Below are 21,729 nucleotides of genomic sequence, written 5' to 3' on the forward strand. Positions count from 1 at the left end.
TTCTTTTTCTCTTTTCCTCTTTCTCTTTCTACTTCTTCCATTTTCTAATTAGTTCTTACATAGAATTAATTTTCCTCCTCTATTTACGTTTTCTATAGTTTTTTAGGTCTATAATGTCTCTGACCACATATGGCTGTGAATCGGGGCATAGCTGGCCAACTGGCAAATAAAATTTCCCCCAACGTGTCGGAGGCATTAATAGACGCTTTGTGTTAGGCTTTCTTATCTTTTAAGTTTAGTTTAAATTGTTATATTATCTTTTATTATATAATCGACAGAATTATTGTTGATATTCTAAATAAAATAAAAAAAATAAAATATAATAATAATAATATAATATGATGTTTGATGGGAAGAAGAGGTGAGAATACACATTTCTAGTCACAATTAACAGAAGCTTTAATTCCAATTTATAATTATGAAATAAATTCTTTGGTATAGTGTTTCAAGATTTTCCCACTATGGGGTCAACAAATTCTTTGCTCCTCGAAAGCTGCCAGCACTTTGTCAACATTTTGAAGCCGTGCACGGACTCCTGGAAGTCGTCTGTGGCTTCATGAAAGCACCAGGGGCTTGTGTCATCTGCATAGCAAGATGCAGAGCAGGACATTTGTATCGTCAAAGGGGACTGCCGAGCCAGTAAGTATATATCTAAGAGTATACACATATGTACAAGTATAATGCCATTTAATTTACTTTAATTGCGCTTTTTTATATTTGACTTTTTATTAAGTTACGAGATATAGTTCTATACCATAACAGGCAAAGGATTAGGATTGTCTGTGAGGAGGAGGATAACCCTGTTTATAGATTTTCATTTTCAATTAGAATTCTAAATATTAAAATAAGACTTATTTAAGTTTTGTTTGTTATATTCCAAGTAAAGTTGAATTTAAATGAAATAACAATAAAACAAACTGCCAAAGCTGCCGCATTAAAAAGCTGACATTTATTCCATTGAGAGCACAGTTGTAGACTATTTCCGCATTTCTTTCATTTCGAGGTCCTTTGGCGGCCCAAAAGTGCAAAGTTCCACTGTACTTGTGCGGTCAGCGCTCCTGTGGCGCTGCATTAAGTGCTGTTCCATGTGTGTGTGTCCCTGGCTTTTTGAATAAGGCGTATTTATAAAATTGTGCATAATTTGAGCGCAGTGGTTGCACATGCATGTGAATGATTGCTGAAAAGCGAAGCGATGCGGGCCAGCCGGTGGGGATGGAGGGGCGGGAAGGAGGCGGGAAGGAGGCGTTGAACAATGATGCTGAGACTTACAGTGGCTGCAGACGACGCGTCGTCGCCGGCGTTGTCGTTACCGTTTACGTCTCCGTCGACGTCAACTTCGCGAACACGGCAAGTTGCAAGAGTACGCCATAAAAGCATAATGAAGGATAATGAGTTCTTGATTAGTACAAAGTGGAAAATTGTGTATTTTTGCTTGGCGTTGGTGTCGCGCCCGATTCAAGGATGTGCGTCTGTTTCTGTGTGTGTGCGTGCGTGTGTTCCAGGCAGCAATTAACTGTAATTAGGAACTGTGCAGAAACTGCTCTGCTACCGCTACTGCTACTGCTACTGCCACTGCCACTGCTACTCTTGTTTACACTTCGCCATTATGCGGCGCTGCCCCAAAGTATGCAACACAATTCGCAATTACTTAACAACGAAAATGCATAAACTACAATGGCGGACACAATAACGATGACGACGACGACGATGGTGACAATGATGACCATGATGATGATGAAAACCATCCTCACAGAGATGGCCTCAAACGAAACAAATGTGCAAGCAACTGGCATCTTTGATTTATTATTTGATTAGTCTTCCCATCGCATATCCGATATATGGAATAATATAGCTAATACCTTTAAATATGCATACTCGTGTGTTTCAAATCTTTTTAATTATATTTTGGGTAGTTTACTTCTGTAACTATTTTATGCAAATCTTTGAGGAAAGTTGGTAAAAAGCATCACAATTGTTTAGTTATGATTTGAAACAAAAGCGAACAAAAAAGAATTTAAATCAAAACGTGATTAAAGGCGATTTTACATTCATATTTAAAATATATTTCTAATATAGCATGATCCTCATATATTTTTTAGCTGTCCATAAGTATATGATATATAATTTTATTCACTCAAAACGGATGCACCTGAATTTATCTGTAAACAGCGATTCGCAGCCGCATCTGCATTGATTGCAGATGTCTAGGCGGGAAACGCGACTCTGAATTCGATTTGTTTCAATTAGAAAGGCTGCAACGATGTCTCGATACACACACTCACGCTCTGATGCCCATCTCTGGCACTCAACATGGCTATGATGACTGGCCATAGTCAGATGTTGATGTTGATGTCGATGTCGATGATGGGCAACCACATTGCAGATTGAACAACGACTGGGCAGTGAGCAAATAGCTAAAAGCACATTTTATACAACAAATACAAAAATACACACACAGATGGACGCGTGCTGCGCAAACAGGCGGGAGGAGTTTGAGCTTCAGATTCAGGATGCGCGGCCAAGTGAGTGCGAGAACGCGCTTAAAAGTAAATAAAAATTGAAATAAAATGCAAAAATCAACACAATTCCCACACTCTCCACTCTCCACTCCCCACTTCCCAATCTTTTTTTCACATTTGGCCGCAGCCGCAGCCACTGCCGCTGTCAGGCTTTTACTGTCGCGGGCTTTTCCTTACCGTGCCTCTGCCATTTTTTTCTTTGATTTTTTCATATACTACAAGTATATATATATATCTGTATATGTATATATGTATGTGTATATAGTATTTCTTTTTTTCTGCATTTCCGCATGCGCATGTAAATCGACGATTAATCAAAATACCACTTTCGGCAATTGTTGCTGCAAATTACATTTTTCGCTGACTGAAATGACAAATTTACACAATTGGTTTGGGGAATGTGGGTTGCCGGGCTGGCTGGCTGTCTGATGGTTGGCTGGCTGGCTGGTCTGGTCTGGTCTCGTCCGGGTCGCATCGGTAGTGGTCGTGTGGGGATGGGGGATGGGGAATGGAATGAAGAGGTTTTTGAAGTGCAGCGGCAAATTGCAGAAGTTGATGAAATAAGTGAAAATCGAGCGGCCACAATAACAGCAACAACGACAGCATCAACATGGTCCACAACAATGCGCAATGGACGCCATTGGCAATGCTGGAAAGTATGCAACAAAAGCAACATGCAACAACACAACACAACAACAACAAAACGAGACCGACTTGTGTGGAAGGGAGGAGAGAACATGTGTAAATATGAAAGAAACGATTTAACAACATGTAAGCAAAGTGTACGAGCGTAAGAGCCAGAAAGCAAATGGCCAAAGCGTGTGAGCCGTAAAAAAAGAAGGATTGAAGGCGAAATGGAAAGGGTTGCAGTGCCTCCGACAGCCCTCTGCCTCTGCCTCAGTCTCAGCTTCAGCTTCAGCTTCAGCCTCTGCCTGTGCCGTCGTCCAGTCGCTGCGAGGACGGTGTCATTGCCATTGCCGTTTGTGCATTTCAACTTTTTAATAACATTAATTAAAAGCGTCGAACTGAATGGGGGAACAGCAGCAGCGAATCAACAAACAAAAGCCGCGAAGCAAACAAACAGTACAATACGATACGATATGAAACGAAACGAAATAAAACGCTAGGCACACAGAAAAAATATGAAAAAGAGAGCAGTAAGCAGTAAGAACTGAACAAACTTAATACACCCTAGCAACAATTTCTACGAGTTTGTAAGTAGGTCTACTCATGGATCGAGGATATTACCTGCAGGCAGATGCTGCCCATTGAAAAACTGCTTCTCAAAGACTTGGGATGCAGCTCGAGACTAGCGAATGGTTGTTTTTATTGGTTTTTTAGTAGACACTTGAGTTTGTAAAACTTTGGCTAAAACTATCGTGAGATAAAGTTTCCGATCTACGAATCGGTTATAAATCATTTTTATATGATTCCATACACTTTTCGATAGTAAAAGCAAACCTAAAACAGTTGCTTATTTTTATAGTAATTGTAATTTGTTTGTTTTTATAGTAATAAGACTGAGCTTTTGATTGAGCTGCGTCTATCTAATAGAATATTAAAAGTAATAGTAATTGTAATAGTACTTTTTAATAAAGTGGTTCAAAAATATTTCGGATATAAACACAACTAGTGATTTAAATAGACACCAACACATTGATGTATAAACTTGTATATAAGCAACTGTTTTTCATTTAAACTTCATGATTGATTCCTTCGCTGGAAATCGATCGGTTTTGTCAAGAGTTTTACGAAAAGTACCTAAAACAACAACAAAAAAATAAACGTAAATAAAATAAGTTGCAATTTTATAAGTTTTAGAATTGTTATATTATTAGACCATCAAGAAGTGTTTCACTAGCTTAGTTTATAAAGCAATTAGCTGAACATATTGCTATTGTTGATTGAATGTTTCCTAAAAATGTTGGCACTGGAATTCCTAAATTTAAGAATAAAAGCTAACTTTTTGCTATTAGGTTTATTGTAATAGTATACAGCTTCAATTTATTGAACCAAATTAATAAAACTAGCAAGATTGCTGTTGAAGTCATTTACCCATTTCTTTTTATTAATACAATGAAAGAAAGAAAAACAATGAACAAATGTTATGTTTTCTTCAATGAAGGTAGTGAAAAGTTGAATTTTTCCATAACTGTATTTAATGCTAAAAAGACGTAAATAAGCATTTATATACTTTGGCGAGTTTTCAAGTTTTTAATTAGGACATTTATGTACATTTGTTGCCACTTCTGTGTGTCACAAATGCAATGGAATAATTGTAATACTCCTGTACTTTTCTAACATAGCCATGAATAGCTGGAAAACTCAAAGGGAGAACAAGCAAAGAGCAACTAACAAAAGCGACGACTACAACTGGGACTGCGAGTGCGAGTGCGGCTGTGGAGGGAGACCAAAAAATATTAATGAATGACTAAATAAGGCAAATGAATTCAACGCAACTGAACTCGTTTTCCATATTCCTCAGCAAGTGGCCACAAAAGTTGCGAGCCAACGCCCAGGCACAGAACCATAGTCATAGCCATAGTCATAGCCATAGCCATAGCCATAGCTATGGCCCATACCAATGGCCAGATTCATGAAACGACTCATGCAGCCATGAGCGATGAGGGTGAGGAAGAGCATGATGATGTGGGGGAGGGCGAGGGCGAGGGCCAGTGCGAGGGCGAGGGCGAGTGCGACGGTGAGGGGCCTTCAGAGTATTCGGAACAGTCGGACAGTGGCCGCTTTCTCATTGTGCGCATAAATTCGTTGGTTAATTAATCACCTTTCGCTTTGTTTATGGCTAATTTAATTAATTTGATGTCTTTTATTGTGCCACTACTGGCAGTTGAAATGAAACTGGAATTGAAACCACAATAAGTGCCACACACACACACACACACAAATAAACATACATACAAGTACACTTGGAAAATAATTACGAGCCATGATCAGATGCATACTGCACTTTTACTTAAGAACTTTCTGTTTACTTTCTTTATGCAACTGTTTAACTTTTGATTTCTGATTGACAATTTATGTGGAAAATATAATTTTTATCAATATTTCTTGCTACCGAGCTAACATTTTCTCCCACATTTTTAAGACTTTGCACCCAACATTTTCTCAAAGCAAAAGTGTGCTTCAATATTTGGATGCCAAACTGTAGTCTGTAGTCGAGGAACTCATCGATATTACACGTGGGGGCACTTTTTCTCAAAGTGTTCTGAAACTTGGCGAATTATTCATTGCATTGGCAAACATTTTCCCAGCTGCGTCAAATTCTTGATGACCATAACAAACTTTTATTTACTTTGCGCTTCTCGCTCTCTCTCTCTCTCTCTCGCTCGCTCTCCATCGCTCTCCCTCACTGTTAGCTATTTCCTCACTCTAGTTTCTTTGGCTCTCTTCAGCTTGTGCGCTTATTAATTTTAATTTGATTTGTATTTAATTGTTAGTTTGTGATTCACATGAAATCCGCAGCTGCCCAATTGCCTGGCATGTTTGTCATTGTCATTATCATTATGATTATCGTCATGATTATCATTAGCGTCATCATCGTCGTCATAATGATTGCCTTCGCCGCTTTTCTGATGACTTGGCTCGAATGAAGCTGTCGAAGCAGAAAGCGTTAGTTATGCCCGTTTTGTGTCGTTTCATTTTGCTGCTCATCGTCACCGCATTGTCATGGCCCATTGACGCTGCCCCCGTTCCTTTCCCCGTTCCTGTTCCCACCCCATACCATTCCATTCCATTCCCTTCACTCATTCTTCACACTTGACTCTTCATTGTCGTCGTCGTCGTCGTCGTCGTCGTCGTCCATTTCATTTTGTTTTGCTTTGCTGATTTTGCTTATGCGAATTTAATTTACCGCAAGTGAGAGATGCGACCATTAGCCAAAGACTTAGCGCCTTTAATTACCACACGCCAACTCTATGGCCCATCAATAGTTATAGTATGTAGCTATAGAAACAGATAGTTACAATAACAATACGAGTATGCCACAAAGCATGTCTCAAATATTCCGCTCGATGGCTGGATGACGCAACATTAGAGTCCGTGTCGTCGTCTCTGTTTCTGTTTCTGCCTCTGCCCCCATCTCTCTTTCTGGGAAGCTGCACAAGCAAAACTTGTCGGCTTTGCTTTTCTTATTGGCCATTGGCCCGTGCTTGCAATTAGCCATGCAATATTTTTTATTTATATCTCCCTATTATACGAGTAGCTGGCCACCAAGCAAAGGGTAACAAATTTGCTTTAATTATTTCTGTGCGTCGCTGTGAGTGGAGATTATGTAATAAGACCTAACAGAGCATTGGACTTTTGGCATGGCTGTTGAACTTGGGAATTAGAGTTGGGCCAGCAAGGAGTCTAGCAGCTTGGAGAGGCAGAATGAGGAACAGCGTGAACAAGGATAGTGAGAAGACAAAGCTGCACAGAGCATAAAGTATGAAAAAATTACTCGAAGCGGACTTTAACGCCAGACTCCACGCCAACCAACAATCGACAAAATTAGAAACTAGTGTTAAAATTTAAAGTTGCAAATCGGACGTCTATAATCCTTAGATTCTCTGAGTTGTTAACTTAATAAGTAGGTTTTGGAATAACTGATAAGGTCCTAGATAGTGAAGCCACACTATAACTGCAAGCCCCGAATCGTTGATTTTTTCAGGGACTGTAATAATGATTTATTTTCAATTTTATTTAACAACTTAACCAATAATCATTACTTCAAAAAAATAAAATGATTATTCTTTAAATTTTATTTTGTTGATCAAAAATAAACCTCAAGTTGTAATTGTCCCTGCCTTTTTTTCATATTCCTTAAAAGATAAGCTAAGGCCAACTCCTATAGCACTGTTTTGGGCTAAAACAAAACATTCTTTAAAAAATATTTTCGAGCAAAATTACAGCTTGAGTTTAATGGATTAAAATTAATATTTAATCAAATTTAATCATGTTACTAAGCTGTTCTTACCCTTTCCCCGACTACTAGAGCCACAAAATGTGCTTAAAGTTTGGAATAGATTCCTTTAAATATGCATTTATTTAATAGGTTGCTTTTGCGGTTTGAATTTCCATAAACCACTTACGTAGCAGTTATGCTTATGATATTGTTTATGATAAATGGCTTAGAACGGACTTTCATCCAAATAAAAGACATTCATCCAATAAGAAGAAAATAACATAAACAAGACCCCCGCCCATCGTTCAACTGAATCAAAGAAATCAAAATCATGATTTCATAAAACAGAAAAAAAAACCAGCCCTTCACCATGGATCTTATCGGCTTCCAGTTTAAGATGTTATAAGGTAAAGGCTTTAGTGTGGTGCCTAATATTGGCATTATAATCGGGTTGGCTTTAATTTGTGCGTGGTTGTCATGACAGACCATTACAATTACTAATCCAGCACTATTGGTCTGTTGACAGGGACCTCAATCACTTGAACCCTTTTGTAATAACTTTAAAACGCTTTGCCGGATGCTGCCCCTTCTCCCTGTTAGCGTGCTAGAAATGTAATTCGTTTGTCATTCGAGACAAATTCCATGCAATTTTGTTGCTATCGCAACACCCAGCCCCTAGTACTAGACTAGCCTCAATCACAATCTCAAACACAGACCCAACCAGGCCAGGCCCAGGCCCAGGCCCAGACCCACACCCGGACCCACATCCAAATCTAGATCCGGATTCATGCCCAGACCGTGTTTTCACGCTCGCACGTAGTTCGTTGTTTTTAACGCTTCGTCTATTTTATTTTGTTTTTATTTTATTTGCTGCTGCTGCTGCGGCTGTTGTTGTTGCTCTTGTTGCTGTTGTTGTTGTTGTTGTTTCTTCACTCGTTTGTTTGTTTGTTTACTTTACTTTTACACAATAGCCACATTCTCAACACCCGAATTCCAATGCTAATTCTAATTAAGCGCATTTGATGAAGCAAACGTGCCAGCGTTTTTACTTCATAAAGCGGGCGAAACAAAAACGATACCAAATGAAAATGAAAATGAAAAAAAAATAAAAATAAAAAAACAACAACAACAACAAGAGTAGCAACAGAAGCGGAAAAAACGGCAAGTTTCGCAGCTCGAGCTGAGCGCAGATAAAATTTCAACGCGCACTCATTAAAAACTTTTGCAACAGCAATAAACAACAACAACAACATCAAGAACAACTACAGCAACAATAGCGATGAGGACAAAAAATGAATAAATAAAATAAAATGAAGCAACCACACACACACACACACACATACACAAACGGGAAGGAGAAGAGGAAAAATTCATTGTCATTGTCAAAATAAATTTTGCTTTTGAAATCCATTAAAGGTTTCATTTGCCCCAAAGACGAGTAGCTTTGAGTAGAAGAGGAAGACCAGCACCAAGTATCTGAGGAACAAGATGACTAAGAACAAGAAGAAGAGCAAGTTAGCCAAATTGTTGGAAAAGTGCAAACGCTATTTGTATGTATATATGTGTATGTGTATATGTATGTGTGTGTGTGGCAGAAAAAATTGAAATTATTACAAAACTTTTGTGATTATCTTGGCCGATGACGACGTCTTGCTTTTTTCCCATTTTTCCCCCTCGTCCGTTCTTTTTTTAACAGTTTGCAAAAATACAATAAAAAAAGAGGGAGAGGGAGAGAGAGAAAGAGAGCGAGATAAGGCTCGAGACACATAAGAGGAGGCGGGGGAGGAACAGCACAGGAAGTGGAATTTGTTTCGCCCAATAACTGTCAATGGCATGGCCAAGTGGTGGGGCGTGGTCGTTGACAATTGTTGCGCCCCCAATAGCGGGAAGGTCGTTCAAAATGCCGGCCACTTAATAGAGAGATTTATGTTAATCAAGCAAAAGTATTTTTGGATGATTTCCTCTCATTCTCCTCCTTCATCTCCTTCCACTTCTTCGCTGAAAGTGAAAATTCTTATGTAATATGCTAATATCTGTGTTTTGTATATTGGAATTTTTTAGCTATGGATTACGAAAGATTTTTGTTTTTATTTCATTTTTTTTTTCTGTGCGCTTTTTTTAATTTCAGATTTATGGCAATCGCATAAAGAAAGCGAGACGTCGGCCGCAACGACCACGAGACACAGTGGAATCAATATGGGAAGCACTATTTTAAATACAAAATGTAATTTCGACTAACTTACTATACTATACTCATCATTCGTCTGATCTGCATGGATTATTTAAAACGTTCTCTAAAACTTCCTGCTGCTTACAAACATTTTTCCCCATTGCCCGTTAAAGGAAATAGTTATAGCTATAGGAACGTACCGAAGTCATTTACAATAATCGAATCGCCTATTTTAATAGGCAGGCGGACAAACAATATATATATATATATTAATTCGTCTCGTTATGTTAACCATATATGTACATATTCGTATAACTTTTGGTCTGTCATGTACTTGTATACTTCTGTGTTCTGCGGGATATAACAATTTAAAATAATATTGTTAAAATATTCAAACGCTTAATTGTTATTTAAACAATTTATAAATTGCTAGCACAGAAGGATTTTATTTCATTTTTATATTTTTAACACTAAAGCCTATTTATCACAAAGAATGTGTGGGTAGGCAGCAGATTTGTTTACCAATACCAATTATATAATATTTCTTTATGTTTTTATGTCTTTCGATCTTTATTTATAACCACAATCAAAAAATATACTAAGAAATGAAAAATGCAAGATTCTGAAATTTTTAGTTGTTCAGAAAACGTTGGAAAAAACTGACATCAAATTGTAATAGATATTTCGAACTCAAACTGTTCCCAACTGAATTATTAAAATGCGATGGGTGAATAGAATAAAATAGCATCAGCATTTCATATTTCGATAATAGATTATAAGTAGTATGCAAATATATATAGAGATATAAGATTATACGCATCAGCTGAAAAGAATGCCAATCACATAGTTTCTTAAGCATTTCTTTCGAATTAGTCCCACTGTATGGGCAAGATGTTGAGGCAGCTGTGTAGAATCTGTGGCTTGGCCTAATAGTTTTTTCAGTCTGTCTTTTTATTTCTGCTTGATAATCGATGACAACGACAACAACAACAACAGTCGTTTGAATTGTTTTCCTTCCGAGCATAGCGAGTGACTCGTTCATGAATTTATGCATTTCTTTTTTTTTTTGTTTTTTTTTTGAGATATCTGTTTGTTTATTCCATCTAAGCGTTTTGGCTGCTACTATGTATTATGAAGCTTGAAGACGTGTATTTCTTTCTGTTTATTTTTCATTTACATCCATATTTTGTTTTTGCATATTAAGCTGCGCTCAAATTAATTAATTAAAATAAAATTAAGCGTGCATGTGAATGGAAAGTTGTGTTTAATGGCTATAAGTCAACTCCTGCCCTACCTCCTCTTCTACCTACTATTCCGCTTTGATAATGAGCTTTAAAATAATTTATTAACGCACATAATTTTGTGGATTAGATAATGGACAAGAAAATAATATTAAATAGCTGTTGATACAAGTATTCAATTTTTAAGTGAAAAATGCCAACATTTCCGAGCATGAATATAAATATATTACATTATATATGTTCATAAAATTTTATTGAAAATGAGGTTGGCGGAAATATACTCGAAGGTGAAAGGTTTTCGTGCTTTTAAACAAAGCTGATTCGGTATTTGAGGGCAGTGGAAAATTGAAAAAAACTGCATGAATTCATTTGTTACAAACATTTTAGATATTCAGTTCTTATATTGATAGAAATTCCCGAGAGAGATGTTGCTTAATGTCGATAGAATGCTAATAGACGATTGATGGGTGAAACACATAGTAGAAAAGCTTGCATCGAATGGCTTTGCAAATAAAAAACATGGAAAGAGTCGATGATAGATTACGCTGGTGACATTTTAATGGAAGGGGGGCCTTAAACTTTCCGTTGAAAAACTTTTTAAATCATATGCCTTCAAATCTTGAACAATGAGATGTGCAATTTAAAGTAACACAGTCGCTATACTTATTAACAATTGAAATACAATTTTGTAGCCATTCAATTATTTAAATATTCAAAGAAAAATAGAATTCCTGTTTATTTTGATATAATTTCTGCTTGTATGAATGTCGAAACTAAAACTGTTGATTCTTGAAAAAATAATCGTAATAAATGTAAGTAGAAATAAAGCAATGGACTTAAATATGAAAAGAGGAATAAATGCAAAAGAAATGGGAAATATGATAAATGTAAGAAATGGATTTTAAACAAGCTTTTTATACGAATTTTTGTATTAAGTTAACACTTTATTGTATTATGTTGTCAAAACAAGTGTTTTCAAATTAAATGATTACGAGCAGACATATGGAGTCGGCAGAAAATGTTGCTTAACATTAAACAAATTAAACAAATATGTATATAAGTTGTGGAATGGAAGTAAGTTTTAAAACAATTTTGAAGAAATTCAAAGCTGATGAGCATCTGCGTTGTTTCAATAAATAAAACCAAGCCGGAAAAATAAACGAATATGCAATTCATTTAATATACTTGGAGAGGTTTCGAAATGATAACGAGTGTGGCACAATAAAAACGTTTCAATTAAATCAAAGCCCGACTGTGAAATACCCTGCATGCAAACAAACTTGTTCGCTGAAAAACTTAGTACTGGAGGATGATGAATTCGTAAATACCAATTCTTATTATAAATCAATTTCGATAAAAGTAAATGAAATAAAAGTATAGATTTAATTAGAGGCTCATATAATTAATAAATTTGCATTATTAGGCTATAATATGTACACCCTTTCTAACCTACGCTTTTTAAGCATTTAGGCTAATATTAATTGCCAACCAACCAACAGCAAAAAAACAAAAATAATAAATTAACTAGGCTAAATAAGAGCTGAATCAAATACAAATTTCGAAATAATTTTTGTTGCCCTTACCTCAATAAACAGGTGGCCATGTGAAGGCGTAGTTATAGACTGCGACATGGGTTGGTTGGGAGTCGGTCCAAAAACCACAGATCCATTATTATTACTCGTTTATACGCGCATACATTCTCATATCTATACGAGCACTCGTATACATACATATATAGATGGTTAAAGAGCCCGAGTCAGAGTCAGAGTCAGAGACTGGCAGACACTTTTAATTAGCGCTTAATATTAAATTCAATTCAATTCGATTAACAATTATGGACCGCACGTAGGCGCTTTTATTGCATAATTGCTGGCTGTTTACATTGCAGCTCAAACATTTGCTCGAAGCGCAGGCAAACAAATTTTAAGCAAAATTCCCCTGTGCATTAAAAATACATACAAATGTATGCACTATTGGTATACGAGTGCTCGTATATTTAAATATGTGCATATATATACCACACACACTATAGAAGTATATACACATATATATACTATAGTATTTATTTATTTTAATGTCGGCTTAAAGTTACAATGCATGTTTGTTGTTATTTTCATTTTAATAAATTACGCAAAGTTAAATAAATAAATAAATTAAATAAAATGCAAACAAATCACAAAAATGTGCGCTGATAAGCAACGAAGCTGATGCCGGCGTCGATTCCAATGTTGTTGTTGCTGTTGTTGTTGTTGTTGTGCCGATTCTGACTTCAATAGGGACTACTACAGCAGCAGTTCTTAATCAGGGAGTGTTCATAGCAGGTTTTGGCGTAGAGCAGCGCACAGTCATAGTAGAGGCATTGCGGCGGCTTCCCAGACCCTGTGAACGCAAATTAATTTTTTATACGCCGAGCACACAGAGCAGGCGACAAATGCATTAAGAGGAAATTGAATTGAATGGCATTTATGCAGGTAATAAATGCGGCGATTAAAAATGGCGCATGAATAATGAGACCATGAGACCCTTAATGGCAGCCGGAATGCAATGAAAAACAAAAAACGAAAACAAAAAAACAGAACAGAAATAATAACCAAAAAAGCCCTAAAACCATAAAAACCAAAAAGCCGGCGTTGCAGAATTTTTAAACCAAGCGCCAGCGACTATGGACTGCGGAATATCATTCCTCCCTCCATATTGTCAATACTTAAAAAAAACTGCGACATTCTAGCTACCATACAGATAAGTAGTATTGTGGTATTTATTCCACCTATGGTTCCTACTATGCAACAGCACCAGAGGCATGTTGTGGTCAAGTTTTAAGTCCGAAGTCTAGACGTTCATACTAGGTGTGTTAATCCTCCAATGCTCGTCGAATTTGTATAGCAAAGATATATGATTAAATGAAAATGCCCTAACTACGATTAAAGTTTGCAAAAAGACAATGAAATGTTTCTTTAAAATAAATAAATAGACGAGCTCGAGTAAATAGATATGGAATGGATTTTAAATGCAAATGGGATGCGATTCGCTTGAAATGTTAGCATAGGATTTTATTTTGTTGAACACCTTTACCTGCAAAGTCACAGCAACAGGCATCGTGGACCACTTTGTGGGAGCAATAGCTATAGACAGATGCATCGCAGAGCGGACAGCCTGGCGGACTGCCTGGATATGGCAATGCACCGGGATATATGGCGCCCGGATAGGCGCCAGTGCCCAAAGCATTTCCAAAGTTCTGATTGCCAAATTGGCGTGCTACGTGTAATATTCGAGTAGATATAATGAGTTATTGCCAAATAGCTTTTTCACTTACCTTGCTTGCCACCAGCTGCAATTTCTAGCTGCATTGTTAGGCAAAGCAACAACGCTACGCCAACCGGGCGTATGCGCAACATTTTTATTTCACTTCTTCACTTTGTTGATGGGGGCGCTTGTTAATAATGTAGTTGTTGTTGTTGCTGTTAGTGTAGTTGTGGCAGTTGCTTCTGGTGCTGCGTGCAGTTTGCGTGTTGCCGGTTGCTGCTAACAGCGACAACTGCAGGCCAACCAACTTTTATAGAGCGCTGCCCGCATGCGCAGCTTTCGGCTTTCGCTTTCAATTTTGTTTTTTTTTTTTCGACAAGTATCGTATCTTTAGCCACATCTTGAGACAAGCCGTAGACCCTCAGACCAGAGGAGCCAAACATTTTTGATGGCTTTTTAATCGTGCTGGCATGCAGAGCTCTCAATGGGTGCCGACGCACATGGCAGTTGCCACTTTCAAACACACGCACACCAACACGCACACCAACACGCACACACACACCAACACACACACACACACACACTGACAGACACTGACAGACGCACAAGTGTAGAAAACTAGTATACAGTGCGGGTTGTTTGAATGGTTTCCATTCGAATTACCGTCTACCATATCACGATCATAAATATACAAATGGACGACCAAATCACTCTGCAGATATTATTTATGGCAAGCCTAAACACATAAAAAGTTGCATATTTAAATTTTTAAATCATTTATTAAAAAAAACACACACATTCGAAACAAATGTTTTCCCATTCTTATATCTTTATTCAAAATAGTGTTTACTTTTAAGGCATTCATATATCGTTTATTGACTACAAATTCTCACTAATTCTTATTTTATACGTTATTTATGATTACGTGTGCTATATTTAATTTTAACTAAAATACAGTAATAATATATTTTTATTAATTTCCTTTTATTGCTAAGATACTTAATTTAATGTTGGCTCTATTTCAATTTTTATAATTACATTTTTATTTTATTTCACTGTTTTTAGTTTAGTTTTATTTGTATTTGGTGTGTAACTATGGAAAGCATTTTCATAGAGAAACTATCTGAGCACACTTCAGTTGGAATTTAGTAAACATTTCCTCTTTCGCATACCTTCCCTTTGTTTTGTATTATTATTTATTTTTAGTTTTATAACAATTTTGTTAGGTTTTTGTTATGCACTTCATTTTTTGACTGTTTCTATTAAATTGTAGTTTCGTTTCAGCTAACATGCATTTGTTGCACTGTCGCAATTACATTTTGATTTACCCTTTTTCACAATTTTTAGCTTTATTTTCATTTCTTTTATTTATCTACAAGTACTTTAACACAGATTTCATTGATTTTATTTTGCTTTCTTTAACATTGTTGCATTATTTGCAATATTTAGTTGTGTTTTTTTTATGACCCTATTGCACATCAGCTTTGATTGGAGGTTTTAAAGTTTTCAATCTCTAGCTCTCCATATTGAAATGAACACCTCTGTTCATCTGCATAGGACTGCGTGTGTGTGTGTCTGTGTGTGTGCCTTGTCTGCACTTCAGAGTAATCTGACAATCTGCTAATCCGACAATCTGCCTGGCAGTTGAAAGTTACGCTGCCGCCCATATTTGGTTCTGCCTTGAAACATTTTGACAAATCTTTGATTGGCTCGACCCACAATTCTTTCCGACACGTCCACCCCTCCCCCACACCATGGACAGCTGATGACATGCGTTGTTTCCTGTCAAATGATTTGAAATCTATATGCGTATGAGCTTCGATTGGCAGCATTTTGTTATTAAAGGTCGCCCGAATGCACTCCGGTCCCTGGCATTTCACATTTCATTCACCACCTGCTGCTAGGCCGAGAGCCCTAACAAGACGAATCAGACAGACCCGCCTCATAAACAGCTTCAATTACAGTTGGCAGTTGCTGTTGTTGTGGCTTTTCTTGCTGTTGTTGTTGTTGTACTGAATTGGACGGCAGGGCTCTGATTAAAAGCCAAGACAAAACGCAAAAAAAAAACACAACAAGAAAAAATGAAAAAGTCTTGCAACCTTTTAAACTTTTACTTTGGCTTTTTAATTGCCCATCTTTCAACATCGACAACGACAACAACAACAACAGCAACAGCAACAACAACTGCTCGGAGATGCAGCACCATTAGCCGTGCGAGCCATTTTCCCAGAGATGCGGCAACAAAGACGTCCGCTTATGTAAAATTAATAAGACATAAAAATAAACTTCGAATTATGCGCATAAAACAAACAGACGAATTTTTTTGTTTTGTTTCTGTTTTCTTCCCCTCTCTCTCGCATTTAAAGCGAAACGTTAAGTAAAAGTCTATCTCGAGCTTCCTCTCTCACTCTTACTCTCTTACGAATTTTTGATGGTGATTGGGCCGATCGGAACAATCAGAAGTATCCGCTGGCATGCGGCGCACAGTGGGCCCTCAATTATTGAGCATTGCTTGCGGATATTGTGCATAATCAGTGATCGAGCTTGATTTATAATTTTGCTCATTTCACAACTAGACATGATTAATTGAGGTATACGAGTAGATGGTATGCATGAAATATTTAGAGAGAATTATTAAATGCAACAAACTACAAAAATCGAATAAGCGGGTGTTCTTGGAAACGATTGACTGATATAATCGTTCTTGCTAAGCTAAAAGTTAAGACTACCATTGTTTAGTTTATGCTAGATAGGTATGTCTCGATCGTTCCAGGCCCCAAAACCTAGACTGACCCCGGCCTAGCCACACAGTCTGGATCTGCCTCGGCTCCATACGATCAGGCACTTGAAGTCTCCTGAGCCTTAAGCCCCAATACTGAATGAAATATTTTATATTCCTTTTGCCGTTTCCTTTGTTTTGTGGTTATAATTTCATAATCGATTGGAAGTTCCTCAAAGTTAAGTTCCTTGCTTTGCTGTAAGCAATACAAATTAAGAATAAATAATTATTCTTCTGTCAACTCATTGCTGATTTGCAGTAAAAACAAAAATGATAAAAATGCATTAACAAATTGCTTCAAAATGTGAATTTTCTATGGTTTTTGTTTTTGAGAAATTCTTCTTAAATTGTTGAGAGTTGTTGAGAGCAAAAAGAAAAGCATGTTTAGTTTTAAAATCAAGAAATTAATTGCTTGATACGGAAATAATCGATTTCTGACTTTTTGGGCTAGGATTTGTACGCAGCTTTTCATAGAGCTGTTGAATCGATGAAATACTTGTATATGCAAGGGCCATGATGAAAGAGGCACTAAATACAAAATTGGAAATGAATCTACAAATCAAAGCGCTTAATTTTCAACTTACACTTCTTAGATAGACGATTAACAACATTCTATTTTTATCCATTTACTTTAACAGAAGAATCGATTTGCTTTCTAAAAAATTTCCATATAATTTTATACGCAACTATTCCAGTCTCTGTCTTGGCAGAGTTAGTTGCTCAGAAGCCAACAACCCGCACTATGCTAAGAATTATAGAATTGGCCGAGTGCAAGGAATCCCATAAATAAAAAGCTGAAGCTTCAGCCGAAGCTGAAACCAAAGCTGCGGCTGCCTCTCAAGCCGTACCGTCTGTTTGCAAATAGCTCCCAAATGTAATTTCATTTAATTAACTTGCCACTTTTGATGTTACAAGTATTGTAGATGCAGATGCATGTTTTGTTATTGTTATTGTTATTGTTGTTGTTATTGTTGACAGTGTGCTGATTGAGCTGCCAGTCGACACTTGCTGACAATTTGAATGCAGCAGCGTCGAAGGCAACGGAGGCTGCCATAAAAATGCCTCAAGACCTCAAAATGCTGGAAAATAAATATTAAATGTTCATTTCATTTCCCTGACTGGCTGACTGTGTTGCACACAGACAGTATTTCGTTTATTGTTGCTGTCTATCTCAATTTCCTTTCCCTCTCACTCCCACTTTCACTCTCTCTCTCTCTTTCTCGCACACACTCCTTCCTGTCAGTCCATTGGTGCCCCATGCGTAGTGTTGTGTTGATTATCTTGTAAATTTGTTGCACGTTTTGATGCAAATCCGCTTGTCATGTACACACAACAAAATTACACAAGTGATGTCATCACCTGCAGATACACAGAAAGTGTGTGTGTGTGTGTGTGTGTGTGTTTGTGTGTATTTGCTTATTGTCATCGCCTAGCATCTGTCTATATGTCAGATTTGGGCTAACTCTTGCCGCACTGCCGCCGCCTCCCATCTCTGAAAGCAACAGCAACAGCAACAGCAATAACAACACGCACAATGTCACAATTTTAAAAAGTTAATCTGTAATCCAAGCAGGTTGTTTCCAGTGCCCTACATGCGAGTGTGTGAGTAAGTGTGAGTGTATCTGTATCTGTGCATCTCACTTAATTTGTAAGTGCAGCTCAATGGGCATACAAAACAATGGCAAGATAACAACGACAACGGCTAAGACAGAACAATGTCATCTAGAGATGGTATAAAGAAAAATCGCATTGCAGCTCAACTGCTCATCAGCATTACTACTGTCTTATACTTTCTACATGGTATGTATATAAATCCCTTATGAAGTTATAATAAAGAAATAGTAGACCATATAAAAGTTCCATTGCAATGACAATTAAAATCGATTTGACACTCTTGAGAAACATTTGTTTCCCAGAAATTCTCTGTGATATTTCAACTTGAATGTCGATTCATTTTTAAAGACGATATCAAATAATATGATTAATTTCTTAATTAAATATATGCTAATCAAAACAGTAAGTTCAGGCAGAATTTTTCCTAAAACTACGATTATTTTTAATTGTCTTCAGCTCAGTGCTTCATATGAGAAGCGCAGAGGAGGGTCGTAATTGCGATTAAGTCATTGAATGAGTGTATACAGTAAGTACTTGTGATTTAATCAGCTTTCGGTGCTAAAAAATATTTTTCAAACATATGCCGCTACACTTTCGGAGCTCTTGCGAGTATATACATTTTAAAATAACATTAAGTGCATGATCTACACTTTCTCACCCCAAATCATTGGCGAGATAAAACAAAATTTCAGTTCCATCCAAATTATTACCATGCGAGCAATGGTTAATAACGTTATTATCATGTTACAGAAATTATTCAGATTAACTTCTTAAAGTATCAACAATAATAAGATCTGCGCGATATATCCACAACCATTGAAAGTCTTATAGATCGGCATGTACAGCACACGACAACACCCTAACCATAAACAATGGCCAGCAGCTGAGGTGCCTTAAGAGGTCTTTAACAAGATCTCGCATTAAAATATTCATCTTTCAAGGTTTAATTAAATAAGATTAAATAATTGCCCAACTCCGAACATGTTTTTAATAAAGAATATCCGGTAAAAAATAATACTCTGCTTGCATAACTTTGTTCTCCCACTTTTATGAAGAGTCATCGTACAGGCTGAGTATATCGTGAGTTTTTGATGCTCACGCCATTCACGCTCCTCCCTAAGCGACAGCTGATGTACGAGAAGTTGGCTGGCACGTCGATGCGTTTTGATCGCGTCTACGTGTGCGACGACCTACGCAAATGTATCTGTGAGATGCTTGTGACGTAACAGCAACGGCAACTTTAATGCTGCCGCTGACAACGACGACGACGCCGACGACGACGCCAACGTTGACGCCAACGCTGATGTTGACGACGCGTTACTTTTACCACTTTAAGCGTGCGCTTCGCTTCTTTACCGCTCGCTTATGGTCTTTGTTTTTGTTGTTGTTGTTTATTTTTTTGGGCCCGTCGCCTTGGCTTATTTATTGGTTGCTCGGTGCGTTGGAATTTGTGGCTTTTATCTCGTTTGGCGTGTAAACAGGTCACTTGTAGCCGCTTTCGAGTGCACTGCCGCCACCAGAAACAGATTTCCATCACCCCCTCCCCCCCTCCCCCTTCCACGACTGCCGATCGTCTTGCGACCATCCAAAATCGACGCCTTCGACGGTCGTCATCGGCAGCTCGAAACTGACCTCAATTAAATGAGCAGAGCTCTCACTCTTTCTCACTCTTTCTCACACTTCTCACATTTCTCACCTGACGCTCCACAATGACCACAAAAATTGAAACGCGTTGCCAGCAAATTCTTTCAGCCGACAATTACAGCAACAACAATAACAACAACAAACTTGCGGCAAATGTAAAATTGAACTCATAAACAATGGCAGGAAAAATCATTTCATATTGTTGTGCAATGTAAAAATGTACATACAAGTATTCCCAAAAATGTTGTTCAACTGTAAGTTGGTTTTGTTGTTGCTATTGGTTTTTGTTGCAAGTTCTGTTAATACTCTGTCCGCAAAGGCTTGGCCAATTTAATTTCGCTAAATGCTTTTAGTTGTACATATATACTAGTGTGTACGAATTTCTCAGCCAGACCTAGAGAAATCGAAGCTCAATCTCAGACGCCCAACAATTATTATATAGCTTTAATATTTAGTGTCATTGTCAGAGCAGCATTCCAGCAGCAAATTACAAAAAGAAGCCAATACTTATTATCTATATTTATACCCAACCTCAGAAAAGTCAATGGAACGCACCAAAATTGTAATTTTCAAACTATGATACCTTTGCGATACAACAACTTTAATTACATTTAAAAAAGTCACCAAAAACAGTCCATCTTTTCGAAGCAGTACTTGAATTAACATCCACATAGTCCGAAAAGTTTACATTCTCTTGAATCCAACATTAACAGCACTCGAAATTATAAAACAGCATGCGTTTAGTTATAAAAATAAATCTGTAACACTCATCCTAGTAGTTCTGATAACGTGAAAGTAATAATATTTTCGAATAATTTACAATATACGAGTATATGGGAAGACCCAATCGATTAGAGCTTTGACTCTTTTAAGGGCATCCCACAATCTGTTTCGTTTCGATGTTACATTTTCAATTTATTTTATTTTTGGTTTTGGGACTTTTTTGTTTTTAGCTTACGATTTGTTTGTTGTTGGTTTCTAATAATTTTTGGCTATTTTCAATATTTTATTTATGGCACATTTTATCTTTTGGACGACGAATTGTTTTTATTGTTCGTCCCAGTTGTTGTTATTGCTGGCGTAAAACAAATATTTGCTCTCGTAACTATGCCCTGCATGTGCACGAATGTATGTGTGTGTGTGTGGATGTCCATATTTACATAAGTTATTTGAAAACAAAATGTAAACAACAATCCATATTTAAATAAAATAATAAGAGCTACAATTTGTTGCTACAAATGACACTTGAAAAGAGACAGAAAATAAAACGCATCAACAATCTAATATCTGAAAACCCATTTAAATGTTTCGCACAAAGCGTCAATTAAGAAGAAAAGAGTGTACGAGTGTACGAGTAGAGTACGGAACTGCCAGTACAATGGCGATGCTTTGTTAAATCTTTTTTCAATAGTAAGTTGTGAGATAGAAAATACAACAGCAGTTCTTTTAAGAACTAATCGTCTCATAAGAAGCATTTATCCCAATTATCGGGAAGAAATCAAAATCTGCTTGAAATTTTAACGAATTTAAAGCATTTAAAAAAAAAAACATAATACAAAGTAATGCTTTACCCCATTTCTAATGGATGACATAATACATCAAAGAAAATCTCAAGA

At 37.0% G+C, this 21,729-nt stretch overlaps 2 protein-coding genes across 2 annotated transcripts in view; one reads left to right on the forward strand and one right to left on the reverse strand.

The window, feature by feature from the left end:
* Nucleotides 1-5,300, forward strand: part of LOC115629778 (zwei Ig domain protein zig-8) — a 117,081-nt gene extending 111,781 nt beyond the window's left edge. The window contains exon 7 of the mRNA XM_030526333.1: nt 5,005-5,300. Coding sequence (XP_030382193.1) covers nt 5,005-5,300 — 296 coding nt within the window. The remainder of the gene's footprint in view (nt 1-5,004) is intronic.
* Nucleotides 5,301-13,102: 7,802 nt separating this feature from the next.
* LOC115629779 lies at nt 13,103-14,180 on the reverse strand. Its single transcript, XM_030526334.1, has 3 exons — nt 14,147-14,180; nt 13,906-14,088; nt 13,103-13,212 (listed from the first exon to the last, which is right to left on the reverse strand). The coding sequence occupies exons 1-3, from the start codon at nt 14,178-14,180 to the stop codon at nt 13,103-13,105; spliced, it is 327 nt and encodes a 108-aa protein (XP_030382194.1).
* Between the last annotated feature and the right edge of the window lie 7,549 nt (nt 14,181-21,729).

The sequence above is a fragment of the Scaptodrosophila lebanonensis genome, unplaced genomic scaffold (assembly GCF_003285725.1).
Source record: "Scaptodrosophila lebanonensis strain 11010-0011.00,11010-0021.00 unplaced genomic scaffold, SlebRS2 tig00000165-arrow-arrow-pilon, whole genome shotgun sequence".
Classification (NCBI taxonomy): Eukaryota; Metazoa; Arthropoda; class Insecta; order Diptera; family Drosophilidae; genus Scaptodrosophila; species Scaptodrosophila lebanonensis.